Raw genomic sequence first — 15,909 nt, 5'->3', positions numbered from 1 at the left:
ACATTAATCAAGCTTCACTTATGGAAAAGGGCTTATCATTTAAGAATATAATAAATCAAACTGATGATTATAGCTTCCAAACATAACTGTTTGGTAGACAAATTAGTAGCACGAAAGATCGCAAACAGATTTAGAGTTTGGAGCACGATCAGTAGACTGCTGAAGAAACATAGATACAAGCAGGATTTTGCAGTTGGAAAAATATAAAATGATTCAAAACAATGTACTCTATGGTCATTTATCCTTAAAAAACAACCATTATCTTCATACAATTGTCAGGGTTAAAAAACCATTCTGGTATATAAGCCACCTTAACAACATAAGTCCCCTGGAACAAGCATTGATAAGCATGTACCTTATCAATCTTTGATTATTCTTTTGTGCTTTCACAGAAAAATAGGTACTCGATACAAATTTCAACATTTAACAAGTAACATCTTATCTCCTAGCCCGGTAGGTACTCCCAAATACAATTTTGACTTCAACAAGTAACATCATATCTCCCATATCTCCTACCAATTAATGCAAGGATGGACATATACTATTAATACCAATATTCACCTAATTGTTAAGAGATTAAATGGTATGGGAAATTCAGCAACTGATCATGGCAAAATTGTTTATTTACCAAAGTATTAGAATCCTGGATTCATAACTCTCCCATGCAGACATTTGTAAAATTAGTATTTGTTACCAGACAGCCAGGCATTCTCTAGTATATTTATCCATCAACATATAGCCTATAAGCCATTGTTCCTTATAAACACAACAAAGCAAATGAGCACAGCTCAGGCCTCAAGAGCAACTAATCAAGTTCCAACATCACTGCAAATATCATACTGAAACATCTTTGGTCCAAGAAAGAACTCATGTACATCTCACAAAATAGCAAAAGTTCAATTACCGAGAGCCCTCGGCAATTATGTTGCCCGTTAGATGGGAAAAATAAATATGATCAATAATTACTGAGTTTAGCATAGTAAATAAAAAAAGAATTTCGCAAACCATTTATAACACTTTGAACTTACCCGTTTACCTTTACCTTCACATGAGCATAAAAAAATTAGCAAAATCAAAATACGTCTCAGGTGTTCAGCATTCTATAATACAGAACAATATCAGGAATCACGCAAAGGTATCTCATCTCCAAGAAACAAGAATAGTGCAATTTCTATTCAATAGTATAGATATGGCTATGCTGCTTTAAAAACAAGAATAGTGCAATTTTCTATTCAATATTATAGATATGGCTATGCTGCTTTAAAATAGTAACGTGTGCAAACAACATTATAGCAAGTTACCCTGTCAAGTTACCCTGTCGTTCACTCACAATATTTAAAATAGTAACGGCGGGCATGGGGTGGGATTGGGGGCGGGGGCTGAAGAATGGACGGAGGGAGAGGGTGCAGCACTGCGGAAGGAGATCGGAGGGTCAAAATTGGATCTACCGCGACCCAACGGACAGGAGTACCTGGACGTACGGAATTTTTTTCGCCTCTTTGGTTTTTTAAGTAGAAGAAGAAAGCGACGGGTGTAAAACTGCAATCAAGTACGTAGTAAATTTTAGTTGGGGCTGCCTTCAAAATTCCGTATGTCTCAAAAGATGATTTAATTATTAAGTGATCATTAGCATTAAAAATATATTCTAACGGACTAAATGATCAAATATGAGCTTTTAATACTGTACGAATGCACTAAAGTTTTACTTTTACTGCACGAAGCACCACTACCACATAACACTAGCTAATCCATGTAAAGGCTAATTGGAGGTGCCCAGTGTAAAAATACAAGGCAGACTAGTAAACATGGTTAGAAAACTCTCATCCCACGATTCCATATTATATATGTAATAAGGCTGTCAAGATTACATAGAGATAAGTTACAACTTGATTCATAAGAATATGAAGCAAACTAGGTCTATCTCTAGCCTATCTCTATCCAAAAATACCTTCTGTTACATCAATGAAGCATGGAACACATTGAACACATCGGATTTATTTTTAAGAAGGTAAATCCACGTGTGTTTACTGAAGTCATCAATGAAGCTAACATAGTAGGTAAACCTTCCAACAGACATAGGTGTCGGTCCCCAGACATCAGAGTGAATCAAAGCAAGCGGAGTGGAGGAAACATTTTCTGATATGGAATAAGAAAGGTGATGGCTTTTAGCCCTTTGGCAAGAATCACATACAGACTCAATATTTTTATTACTGACAAAAGGTAGATTATGGTCTCTAATGACACGAGACACTATAGGAAAAGCTGGATGACCTAGGTGGCTATGCCACTGTTCTATGGATGGTCTGACTGTAGCTAGCACCTCTTTATTCGAACTTCCTTCTACTGGACACGGCACCAAAGGATAGAGACCCTCTCACATCTTCCTTGATGGAGAATTTTCTTCGTTGCCCGATCCTTGATAAGGAAAAAATTAGGATGAAATTCAAACATAACATTGTTATCTAAGATTAATCGATGAACAGAAGCAAGGCTTTATGTGTACTTGGAACATGTAAGATATCTTTTAGGAATAGATTGCGAGTAGGGGTTTGCAAAATAGCATGACCGACATTATTAATCGTCATACCTTGGCCACTTGCAGAATAAACTTGATCTCGGCCGCCATACTTCTCCTGAATAGTCATCTTCTCCAAGTTCCTAGTGATGTGATCTGAAGCCCCACTGTCAGCATACCAATTTGTATCAATGCCATAAGCTGCTGCTGGACCAGAGTTAGATGCCTTGTTACTGTATGCTTGATTGTCTTCGTCATATCTATACCAACAATCTATTGCTGTATGATTGGCCTGTCACAAATCTGACATCTTGGCTTGGAATTGGTTTGGCCACCGGTCCTGAACTGGTGACAACTGTCACCTCCACCAGTGCTTCGTCCTCCTCGGGAATTTGCTCCACGGCAACGATAGCTACCACGGCCATGACTGTTGTAGCCACCTCCACGTAGCGTGCCCCGGCAGAGCCGCTGGTCTCCGCCTACTAGCATCGCCGCTCGCCCTGTCACCTCGCCTGTAGCGCCCTCGCCTGCAGTGCCCCTTCCTTCCTTCCTGCCGCACGCTAACCGAGCCGCCTCCCCCAATCCGCCGCTTGACGGGACCAGACCCGCGCTTGCCCTCGCCAATCCTTCCTTCCGGCAAAACCACGCCTGCACAAGCTCTGTCTCCAGTGCCCAATGACCGAAGACCCTGTCCCCGAAGCTCTGCTTCACCGGCCAATGGAGGCGTCGACCAATCGCCACCACGGCAGAGCACTCCATCCTCTTCGACCTGATCCTCGTGCTGCCCGGACTCCTTCTCTTTCGTGCAGCTATAAAAGGGAGTACCAGAGCCTCTACCGGAGTTCCCTTCACCATCGTTGCCTTTGCCGCACCTTTCCCTGTTTCGTGCTCAAGCGCTGCCGCATAAGCTCTTGAAGAACTTCCCCCTCTCCGCTCAACACCCGCTTTTCCAAACCCACCAGCCGCTTGTTTCCTCCGCATGGTGCTAGAGCTTACTTGTTGTCCAGAAGAAGCACCACCGCTGTCGGAGCACCGTCGGACCTCGCCACCACCAGAACCTTAGCACCTTAGTCTTTCCGCCTGAGCTTGTTCCTTCCTGACCCCAAGACTTCATCAGTAGGCCCAAAGGTAAGCTGCCGACCCCTTTCCAGTTCGCCTGACCCCTTTCCATCTCGCCCGACCCCTTTTCATCTCGCCCGACCCCTTTCCAGTTCGCCCGACCCATTTCCATCTCGCCCGACCCCTGTCCATTCCGCCCGACCCCTTTTCCGTCTCGCCCGACTCTGTCTGTTTCGCCGACCCTTGTCCGCCTCGCCCGAGGGCTCGGCTGTATCCTTTTCTTTTGACCAAGGGTATCTGTGTAAAATTTTGAGGACTTCTCTGTGTTAAGTCTGAGGACCCCGGTACAGTTATTCCTTAGGTCTGAGGGTCAGATCATAAGTTTTTCCCGATCCGACTCCTTTATCTTGTTCTCTATCAACCGAGGCATGGGATTTCACACCCTTCCTGTAGTTTTGCTACAGTTTCAGAGCTAAAGCTAGCAAGTGTTGTTAAAATAACCATCTAAGTGTTAACCCCTGCATTTGCATTCTGTGTAGAACTAAACCTCGCCGACGGCACATACGAGTTGCACCCAGTGCCAGAAGACGGAGCTGTAGCCGAGCTGCCGACTGCAGGAGCTGAAGCTGAGCACCCAGAAGATCAGTTTGCCTCTGCCCCGCTCGAAGGCAAGCCCCGGAGCATAACCCAACTTTTCTAAACTTGCGCATGCCTTCTTTTGTATGTATGTGCATTTACATTATAGGAGTTGTTTGAAACCTTAGATGCATGACTTAGTTCCCTTGATCTGAACACTAGTCTGATAAGCCGAGTAGTTGCAACGCGTAACAGGACTCGGTAAAAGTTGAGTGATTCCCTGTCACTCACGAGTTATAGGAGTTGCTTGTTCTCCTTTTTGTTACAACTATAAGGACGGTGGACGGGGTAGGGCCTTGTGAACTCTTTTGGTGGTCGGTGGATTGCCCCATCTGTCTACTTGAAATTGGACTAAGGTCGAGATGTAATAGTGTTCGTGATCAAGTGTTTGAAAGTACTAATCTCATACCTAGTATGGGATGGGGAAGCCTAGTACCTGATTGAACCTGGATTGAGCGGTTTGATCCACTATCTCTAGAATGGAGTTTTCCCCTGCGGCAGCATGTGGTGGCAAGTGTGGTCACAGAACGGCAGAGGCTGGGTCTGTGGAACATTGCACCAAGAGAAGTGGGCCCGACACGGGTTAGGGGGATTGATGGGGACGGCCGACACAGGAAGCGACCTTTGTGGTGCGCGGATGTCATGAGATTAGGTTCTCCATGCATGGTTAAGAAACTCGAATCGATTCGTCTGCCTCTCACAGTTTGAGACTGCTTGATCGCTATGCTACACTGAGTAAAGATGGAACATGATGATGATATGAACTTGATGCTTGTTCTATATATATTGTTTGGAAACTATGTTTGTTTAGCATAAGTGCCAATGTAGACTGGTTAATGAACTTAGAATCGGAGCTAAAATATTGAAAGTAAGGAGCTACTGTAGTCGCTTTTGGCAAAACAAACCCCTCAGCCAAAGAGCCTTGCATGTCTAGAAGTTGGTGGAGTAGTTTTTCCCACCGGTCGGTTAAGTCTTGTTGAGCTTAGTAGCTCAGCCTTGCTTGTGGCATCTCTTTCAGGTGTTGTTGAAGCTTCTGAGTGTGCTGCTATTGGCACTTGGCCTCCCCAGCTTCCTCCTGGGTGGACGGTCGAGTGGGATCCCTCCTCGGACGGTGAGGAGAGGGATCATTGATGTCCTGATCGGCCTCATCAGGGAAGATCCGACCCGGCGTTAGCTTCCGCTGATCTGTTTTATCTTTATCCGCTACTCAAACATCTTGTAAAACTCTGATTTTCGAACCAATGTTGTAATAAAATTTGAACTTGTTTAAGGGGTTGATCTGTTGTATTCTCTGAACCACTCACCTTTGTGTGAGCTATGCTAACTTGGTCCTGTAAAGTGGTTTATCGGATGAAATCCGACGGATCGCGAGTTAACTTGATTAAAGCATATGATCGCGTGTCAGGCGACTTAAATGTGTTTTAGTTAAGTTAATCCGAGGTGTTCCGCCACACCAATGAGGATAAAAGATATCATCTCGTCGTCCTCAACTTTCTTTCCGGCGCCCGCAAGCTCGTCAGCGATAGCCTTCATCTTGTTGAAGTAAACTGAAGTTGCCATGTTTCCCTTCTTGAGGGTCAACAGCTGCATTCGTAGATGCGTTACCCTCGCGCGAGACTAGGCAGAGAACATATTTCCAAAGCCGCCTAGACTTCTACGGACGAAGATAAGGTCGCTACTTGTCCCAACACATCTTTTGTGACCAAGTTGAACAAGAAAGCGAGGACTTGCTGATCTTGCACCAGCCATATGGAGTACGCCGGATTGATAACAGTCTCCTTGCACTTGTCTTCCGTGGGGATCTCCAGAACTTCGGATGGAGCCTTGATGAATCCCTCAACAGCTGAGCTCTCCTAATGGGTGGAAGGACTTGGGCCTTCCATAGGATAATAAGCTTCTCGGTGACTTGAGGGTTGAGTGGAGCAAGGGCCGGCGCAGAGGAAGAAGATGACACCATAGGCAATAGACGCTCTCTAGATGAAGAGTGCTCTGATTAGCATGTAAAAATATAAGGCAGACTAGTAAACGTGGTTAGCAACCTCACATCCCACAGTTCCGTGTTACATATGCACCAAGGCTGTCAAGATTACATAGAGTTTACAACTTGATTTACAAGAATATGATTCAAACTAGGTCTATCTCTAGTCTATCTCTATCCAAAACAATCTTCTATTACATCAGGTTCGGACTCTAGTTTCTAAAGACAGAAACTCTATCTTGCGCCATAGCATATCTAGATCAATCCGAATCCAAGTCAGCAGCATGAAATCATGGTTCGTTAACAGTCAGAGCTCGACGAAGAGCACTCTGATTACAGTAATACATTATATCAGCATAAAGACATCCCTATAGAGACACATGGTATAATTCCTCATGCGCAGTCCAGGCCACCCTCAGATCCCTGCTCTTTCTTCTTTTTGTGGCCACCCTCAGATCCCCTGCTCTTTCTTCTTTTTGGTTCTACTGCTGGTTTCTTCTTTGAGAATGTTCATCCTGTTTCCATTTACTCCAACATTCTGTTTTGCTTTGTTTAATAAATTCTATAATTTCATGAAGATCCTATACATGAAAAGACAAGATAACTATTGAAAGAATTGGTATATAAATTTACCGTACAAGAAAAATCATTACCTTTTGTTTTCCATTCCTTGATGAAAAAGTGAAATCCCTTTGGTTATACTACTCACATCCATAACACGTGTGGCACCTATATTTTTACAGCTAATACCAACCATATCAAATGCATCATTAAAAATCGGTTCTCCACCTGCAGTATTTAGGCGGGGAGGGCAGTCATGGTTAAAATAACCCTTAGAATGTCGTGTTTCTGCAGCCCTGCAAACATTTATTTGTATGTTAAGAATAAATATGGGACCAAACACTAGAGAATGCTTTATCATTTCAATATTCACACATCCGTAGTCTGCCATCAAATAATTTATCCCATATATGCCACCCAACCGTAAAATTTAACCTTTCTAGATCATTGTTAACTCTGTAATATAGGCGTAAAAGGACCAAATCACCCTTTTAATCTTCCTCTATTCTAATTTTCCTCTCCTTTCCTGTTCTTAGCCAAGCTGCCGATGCTATCATCAACTGCCAGCAGGCTGCAACCCTTGGAGGACAGCTAAGGGTTTTTATCCAGTTCAAGGGTCATATGCTCTACATGGCACTAGCTAAGGCTGCCATAGTTTTCCCTGACTTTTCTTCAATTCCAGAGGTCGAAAATGCTGCTTTGGATATTTTGAAATGAAAACATTGATATGGGGTGTTAGATCTCACCTCTACTTTGCTGATCACTTTGATCAGAGAGCACTAGCTCTCACACACTCGCACTCACACCTTTGGCTGGGGATGAAGAAGAGGAGAGGAGCAGAGAACTAACACACACGCACACAGAGGCTGGGTGCTGCTCAACGGAGCTGCAGGTGCTCTACTGCCTTTCGTATAGCAAAAGGGAACTTTACAAGGTACGGCCTGCCCATGACTTCTACCACTACCTACTACTGTTGCCATGCTGCAACCACTTCCACCACTACCTTCTACTGTTGCCATGCTGCAACTTGTTGCTACAAGTACGACTACCACTAGCTACTGCTGCTATTCAGCATATGTAACAAGTACAGAGCAGTCCTAGGTCAAAGAAGGTGCTGGAGCAAGGCTAATTACCCATCAATCTTCCCCTAATTTGCTGCTCCTTCTTGATCTCCTCAACTCCAATCTTGATCCTCATCTCCAAGAGACGAACTCAACCAAGTGGCTTTGTGAGGAGGTCTCCCAGCTGTCGTCCGGTCTCGACGTGCTGGAGTTTGATGCGTCCTCCATCGACACAATCACGGATGAAGTGAAATTTGGTGTCAATGTGCTTGCTCTGGTCGTGGAGGATAGGGTTCTTCGCCAAAGCAATGGCAGACCGGTTGTCCACCATCAGGACGGGTGTAGGTGCCTCTTCTCTGGTGAGCTCCTGCAGCAACCGCCGCAACCAAACTCCCTAGCAACAAGCTGTCCCGGCCGCGATGTATTCTGCCTCGCAAGTGGACACCGCGACCACCTTCTGCAAGGACTGCCAGGAGATCGGGCATGCTCCAAGGAAGAAGAGCACGCCCGTCGTGCTCCGCCGCCCATCAACGTCGCCCACCATGTCGCTGTAGCTGGTCAACTCCAGCGCTCCTCCGTTCCGCTCCTCCTTGCTATTCAAGCATTCAAACATGCTATCCTTCTACGAATTTCTACAAATTTCTACGAATTTCTACGAATTTTGACGAATTTTGACGAATTTCTACGAATTTGTAACAATATCCACGTGCGGTGCCTAGGTTGTGACGGCGGCGATAAGGGCGGCGGAGGCGGGACGGCGGCGGTCAGGGCGGCGGTACGGCGGAGGCGGGGACGGTTCACCGGAACCACGGGCGGTGCCTACTAGGTTGTGATGGGCGGCGGGACGGCGACGATCACGGCGGCTACTCGGCGGCGATCACGGCGGCTACAAGACGACGATCACGGTGGCTACTCGGCGGGACGGCGGCGATCACGGCGGCTACTCGGCGATCTCTGTATCAACTCCGTCCCGCCGACCCGGCCGCCGCCGTCCCGCCGCCCCGGCCGCCGCCCCGCGCGCGAGAGGTCTGCCGCGCCGGGAGAGGGTTTTCTTTTTAAGTTAATTAGAAAATTAAGTTTTATTTTTAGATAGAATTGTAATTTTGTTAAGTTAGATTTTTAGATTTCTAATTTTGTTAAGTTAGATTTTTAGATTTCTAGTTAGTTTGTTAAGTTAGATTTCTAGTTAGTTTGTTAAGTTAGAGTTGATACAGAGATCGCCGAGTAGCCGCCGTGATCGCCGCCGTCCCGCCGAGTAGCCACCGTGATCGCCGCCGAGTAGCCGCTGTGATCGTCGCCGTCCCGCCGCCCATCACAACCTAGTAGGCACCGCCCGTGGTTCCGGTGAACCGTCCCCGCCTCCGCCGTACCGCCGCCCTGACCGCCGCCGTCCCGCCTCCGCCGCCCCTATCGCCGCCATCACAACCTAGGCACCGCACGTGGATATTGTTACAAATTCGTAGAAATTCGTCAAAATTAGTAGAAATTCGTAGAAATTTGTAGAAATTCGTAGAAATTCGTAGAAATTTGTAGAAATTCATAGAAATTCGTAGAAATTGTAGAAATTTGTAGAAATTCATAGAAATTCGTAGAAATTCGTAGAAATTCGTAGAAATTCGTAGAAATTCATACAAATTCGTAGAAATTCGTCAAAATTCATAGAAATTCGTAGAAATTTGTAGAAATTCATAGAAATTTGTAGAAATTCGTCAAAATTCATAGAAATTCGTAGAAATTCGTAGAGATTCTTAGAAATTCGTAGAAATTCATAGAAATTTGTAGAAATTCGTCAAAATTCATAGAAATTCATAGAAATTCGTAGAAATTCGTAGAAATTTGTAGAAATTCGTCAAAATTCATAGAAATTTGTATAAATATTCCGGACTTTGTACGATTCATGTTATTTTATGATTTCATTATATACATGTATGATTCCGGACTTTGTAGGACTTTGTACAAATTTGTATTAAGAAGATTTCTATGACTGTCATGTATGATTCCATGTATGTTTCCATCAATAGTTGAAATGGCAGACGATGAGACCGCAAGGTATATCATGGAGCAGATAATCGCTGGTGATGGTAGTGGCGACAACGTTCCACTATCATACACGGATGAAGAGGGCACCCAGGCGGACATGTTCCTCAACATGTCCGCCGATGGGAATGAAGAGCAACAGCCGCAGCAACAACTTGCCGTGGCGGAAGGTTCCGGCAAGGTATATACAACCATTCTTGTATTGTTTCACGCCACCGCTACTACTACGTACTAATTAACGAATCTTGAACTGTTAGCCCTCCGGATCGACACAAGGGCAGAAGACCCGAGGTCGTACAAAGGTGATGGAAGGGAGGCTTGTCATCACCGAAGTTACAGAAGAGGGCAGGCCGGTTGCTCCCGAGAAAGTAGCAAAGAAGTACGTGAGTCAAATCGGGGCAATCGTCCGGGACAACGTGCCTATCAGCATCAGATAATGGAAGGGCAGAAGCGATAATCCGTACGCCCTTCCAGAGACAGAAAAGAATATGCTGTGGGAAGACGTGAAGAGACATTTCACATTCCCCGAAGGATATAGCGAGAAGGATGTCAAAGCGTGGACGCTTAAGAAGATGGCTACTCAATTCCAGACATTCAAGAAGATGCTGGACACCCACTACATCAAGAAGGGCAAAACTCCAGACTTCAACGCGTGGCCAAAGTTGAGGGACCACTGGGATGCATTTGTTGAATACAAGAGGAGTGAAGAAGGTGTGAAAAAGATCACGACCAACACAGCAAATGCTAGTCAGAAGGGCTACCACCATCATTTGGGGCGAGGTGGGTATGGCTCAGCAATTCCCAAGTGGAGGAAGATGGAACAAGATCTGATCGAACGGGGAATCATACCTGCAACTATTGAATGGCCCGAACGATCAAAGAACTGGTACTACGCTCATGGAGGCTCCCTAAGCCAAGAGGATGGGACGCTGATTTTCAATGACACAATACGTGAGAAGGCCGAACATCTCATGAAGAACATTGAAGATTCCAAGGCTGGGAGGTTGAGGGTGGACCGAGAAAATGATGAGCTCACATTGGCCCTCGGTAATCCAGAGCACCCAGGACGTTGCCGGGGGTTCGGGGTGGTTCCGTGGAAGTTCGCTTTCCGAGGCCACAGCGCCTCTTACAGAAGCCGGAAGCGAAGAAAGGAACAGATGGAGGAGAGCTGGCGGCAGATGCTAGAACAAAGAATGATGGATGAAATCAATCGGCGGGTGGCCGACGCAGTTGCGGAGTTGGCGCAATCTGGAGCAATGCCGAATCCTCACACCGCCAGCCCTTCTCAACGCCTCGGGAGCAGTTGTGCTTCTACAGGGGTCCCCGATGCGCAGACGCCCAGGTTACCCGTGGAGGAGCAACGGTTCCCCATGGATGCCATCACGCAACGGACCTCATGTGAGCTGCATGCACCGGTCGACAACCTCACTATTAAGTTATACTTATACATAATATTTATGCAATCTTGTCAATTGATCCAGGCCTCGAGATCGGAGTTCAACTTGTTTACTTCTGCTATATGTACAGGTAGCGTACGGGAGTGCGTTACCAACCCTGGCAGGGCAGAGCAGTCATGGCATGGACATTCCAACAGGCTACGCCAGCGTCTGCGTCGAGCAAATAGTTGATCCCAGTATGAAGGTCTAGAGCTCGACTTCCCGGGAGGCGACGGGGAAAAGACATTGGCAGATGCGCTTCATGGGATCATTCTATGGAAGAAACGCTACATCATTATTCCCCGCACGGAGCCATATCCTCAGACCTCAAGACCGCTCCCCGTAGATCCCCAGCAGCGACCTTCTCCTCATACCTCGAGACCGGCATCTCCTGCTCCAGGACCGTCTCTTCCATCTATATCAAGGTCTCCATCTCCACCACATCCTGGTGCTGGGAGCGACGACGACAATAACAACACCCCTCCCCGATCACCGTCGCCGGCACCAAGAGCGGCCCCCTCGAAGGAACCTGCAGCACCACTCAAGAAGTCACGAGCACCGCCTCCCAAGCAAAGACAGAGAAAGAAGAAAACAAAGGTCGACCCTGAAGTGGCTCGCAAGGAACGCTTTGAGGCAATGTCTCATGAAGAACAGTGGGCAGAAATCCAACGAGAGGCCAGTGAGTGGTTCAAGAAACAAGCCGAATTAAAAAAGGCAAGGGAGATGGAGCCACCGCCAGTAAGTCGGCGAGATTTAAATTTTTTTATCAGGATGGAGGAAGGAGCCAAGAAAAGGATACCACTCTTGTCAAACTATGAACGGGCTCTAGTAAAGGCTGATGAAAAGGATAAAAGGAAAGGAAAATCATCCTCCAGCGGTCCAGTCCCCGACCTCAGCCATTTATCAAAAAAAGATGCTCAACGGGTAAAAGCAATGCCCTTGGATCAACAAGCAAATATATTGAAGTTCATGGAAGAAACAGGTCTGGGACTTGATGAATGCATAGGGCAAGTCGAGACGCCAACTGCACCGCCTCCTGAGCCGAGATGGCCTTATGAGCTAGGCAAACCTCTAGTAAAGCCTTCAATGGTACGGAAGCTATCAACAAAGATGTACGAATTCCATCAATGGTACATGATGGCATCCGCCAACTCGAGGGAGATGATCGGCATGAAGGTAAAACCGATAGATTTTCACGGTGAAGGGGAGAAAGTGTTGTGGCTAGACTTCAAGGATATATACGAAGTGTACCATCATAATGCCCTGGACGTCTCTCTGATCAGCGCTTGGATTCTGTAAGTGTCCGTTTATTATCTCTACATGTAAATTTTGGCGTGCGTCACCGTACTAACTTCATCTTCCATTTCATGTAGGATGCTAATTCAGACATGCCGCCGAGAGGCGTACCTACATATAGGCTTCATGGATCCATCTGTAGTTAACCAACAACAGATACAATTAGCGCCGGAAAAAACCTTTGCGGAAATATACAATTTCCTACACAAACAAACATTCAAGGATTTCATACTACTTCCATACAACTTCAAGTAAGTGTGTGTATACCGTCTACTTTCGATGTCTTTTTCCTTATCTCTACATGTTAGTTAGCTCTAATATGCATGAACATTTTACGCACGCAGCTTCCACTGGATACTTATTATAATTGAGCCTGAAAGAAGCCACGTCACTGTCTTTGATTCGTTAGGGAAAGATCCGGTGGACTACCAAGAATTGCAAGACATGCTAGGCTTGTAATAATTCTGGACCTTTATCTCTATGCAAAAATTTATTTCCTAAATTTTATCCCTGTTACACTATGTCATTCATTATTCTAATCCGCAGCGCATGGAAACAATTCATAAGGACACACAAAGGTCCATTCAAAGAAAATCTTACATGGAACACAGACTTCCCGGTACGTATGAAGTCTGCACATTTATTACATTGTATAACACGAATATTTCATAACTTATTTTTTTCCGCACTGAAGTGCTTAAGATAGGAACCCGGGAATAATCTATGTGGCTACTACATCTGTGAGCACATGCACAGTTTTTTGGGACCCAAGGGACCGAAGATGACGCCGCACAACTTTAAAGTACGTCAAATAAATATATTACTAGTTAATTATTTTCTAGCTCCTTATATATATTTGTTCATTTAACATTCACAAATTTTCAAATTATAGATGTTAAATATTCAACAAGGACTCTTGAAGGAAGAAAGAGTAGCGGCAATATGTGAAGGTCTCATTGGATTCATAATGGACCAGGTGGTAAATCCAAGAGGAGAATTTTATTACGATGGATGACAATTAGACACTCCGATCAGCAACACCACGACGGGAAGATCGTAGGAAGATACTTTGATTTATTTGTATATATAATACGCGCTAATTATGATCGATTTGTACTAAGCTAGTTGATTTGTACTAAGCTAGTTGAATTGTGTAGTGGCTCTCATCCTCATTCTAAGTTTTCATGGACAACCTCTACATATACATATGCAACACCACCATCTGCACCATTTGGTATGCATTGTAACATGTAGGAGCACTCTTTGTCATCCTTGAGAAGCCTCAAACCATTGACAAGCTCTGTACCAGGAAACAACCAAGGCAAAAAATAGAATCTTTATCGGTTATAATCATGTGTCGTTTTAAATTATCAACAATCTCACACATCGAAACCTTTCCCTCTCAATATATGACCAGGCTTCATCTCCACCAACAAAGTCAATTATGTCTCCAAGATGCACAAACTCTCCCTCCAAATGAAATCTCACTGGTAGAAACCAAGATTATCCATCCAACCTGCAAGCCAAAATTACAAAGCATCAATCACACATATTACTATTATGTGCTTGTGTGTGTATAATTAGTTAGTTTTATCAGCATGTTCTAGCAAGAAAAAACACATACATTATGTACATTTTTGTGACATGAAGATTCCAAGAATATATACTATTGGATCCTATTATCTTTTAGGAATATATAGAACAGATAGAACTAATGTGCTACACTAGCAGTCCCTTTTCTTTTTGCAGGTTATTATATGGAGTATATTAACACATGAATCCTAGTATCTTTTGCAGGTATTTTCATGGAGTATATCATTCACGATGGCATCAGACACATTTGTTTATGGCCTACCAGTCCTACAGCATGGCTCCCATACTCTTCATTAGCCTACAGGAAAAGGAATCATCCACCACCGATTAAGGGCCTGTTTGGATAGGAAGTGCTAAACTTTAGCACAGTGCTAAAGTTTAGCACCCTGAAATAGAGTGCTAAAGTTTAGCACCTTGGGCTGTTTGGATTGTGTGCTAAACTTTAGCACATTTGGTGGCAAATGACAACAATGACCTCATTTACTACCCCTCTTTACTCCTAGCTGTCCCTTTTTGGCGCCAACCTGCTCCTGCGCCGTGGCTTTTTTTGGCGCCAAGGTCCTGCCCTGCTCTGTTTTTTGACGCTGGCAGTCGTTTTGAAACTGTAGTTCATGTCTGATATTTTTTTTGGCCGGTTTCATTTGCAAACAGTGAAGTCTAATACATTCAAATTTATTTTCATTGTCCAATGAGTAGCAGTGCATTGTCAATGTCATTACAACATAACCATACAAACAAACTACGATCTATTGTACAAACTATTAGCTATTTCATCACGAAATTCATTCATATTACGGTCTTCGTCCCCTGCTTGTGTATTCGACGCATGTTCTTCAGGGTTTGATGGTTCGGCCATAGGAATAAATTTTCGTCACGATCGCACATATCAAAGGCCGTATCAGCGATAGCATTCTCTCGAATAAAATTGTGAATTGCCATGCATGCTACTATTATTTTGCTTTGCTTCTGAATTGGAAAACTTGGTATGCCTAACAAAATCCTCCACTTCATCTTCAAAACTCCAAAGGACCTCTCGATAACATTTCTAAGCAACGAATGTGCGTAATTAAATGTCTCTTTCATACCTTTTGGCATTGGGCCACTTCGAAATTCCGGGAGATGGTACTTTGTACCCCTGTATGGTGCAAGGTAACCCGGACGATTAGGATACCCTGAGTCTACCAGGTAAAACTTGCCTACAAATCAAGATAACTTTGTTAGGTACATGAACTCGTGTCCATATTAGTACAAATTAATAGATTACCGTATACGAAGTTGTTTACCTGGAGGAGGATGTGGAAACTTGTCACCATATTTGTTCACGGCATCATTAAACACCCGCATATCATGTACCGATCCTGGCCACCCACTAACAACAAATGTGAACCTCATGTCGAAGTCACAAATAGCAAGCACATTCTGTGTGGTATATCCATGTCTTCCCGTATACTGAACCACCTTTTGACTTGGCACCACAACCGGTACATGTGTCCCATCTATAGCTCCTATACAGTTGTTGAAGTACAGAGCAAACCGAGGATTTTGCAATCTTCTGTGCACGTTCTCAAATTCAGGATCCTTCGGACTAATAATTTGTACCGCTAGCTTAAGAACACTAGACAAAACATTATCAAATGTGCGGCTTATTGTTTCCAAAGACCGCACAAACCGATCCTCAACCTGTCTAAGTGACTGCGGCGAACCAATTATCCAGAGGAACATTCCTAAAGCCTCCAT

The 15,909-nt window shown here is 44.5% G+C and overlaps 1 protein-coding gene across 1 annotated transcript; it reads right to left on the bottom strand.

Annotated features, from left to right (window-relative positions):
• Window positions 1–13,748: 13,748 nt before the first annotated feature.
• LOC117835651 (protein ALP1-like) lies at window positions 13,749–15,909 on the bottom strand. Its single transcript, XM_034714998.1, has 2 exons — window positions 15,456–15,909; window positions 13,749–13,879 (listed from the first exon to the last, which is right to left on the bottom strand). The coding sequence occupies exons 1-2, from the start codon at window positions 15,907–15,909 to the stop codon at window positions 13,749–13,751; spliced, it is 585 nt and encodes a 194-aa protein (XP_034570889.1).

Source organism: Setaria viridis, chromosome 9 (assembly GCF_005286985.2).
Source record: "Setaria viridis chromosome 9, Setaria_viridis_v4.0, whole genome shotgun sequence".
Classification (NCBI taxonomy): Eukaryota; Viridiplantae; Streptophyta; class Magnoliopsida; order Poales; family Poaceae; genus Setaria; species Setaria viridis.
This window is presented reverse-complemented; position numbering and strand designations above follow the sequence as displayed.

Coding starts and splice junctions, on each gene's coding strand:
- LOC117835651 (XM_034714998.1), bottom strand. CDS start 15,909: ATGGAGGCTTTAGGAATGTTCCTCTGGATAATTGGTTCGCCGCAGTCA. Junction 13,880..15,455: donor GTTTCCACATCCTCCTCCAG/GTAAACAACTTC, acceptor TTCCTGGTACAG/AGCTTGTCAATGGTTTGAGG.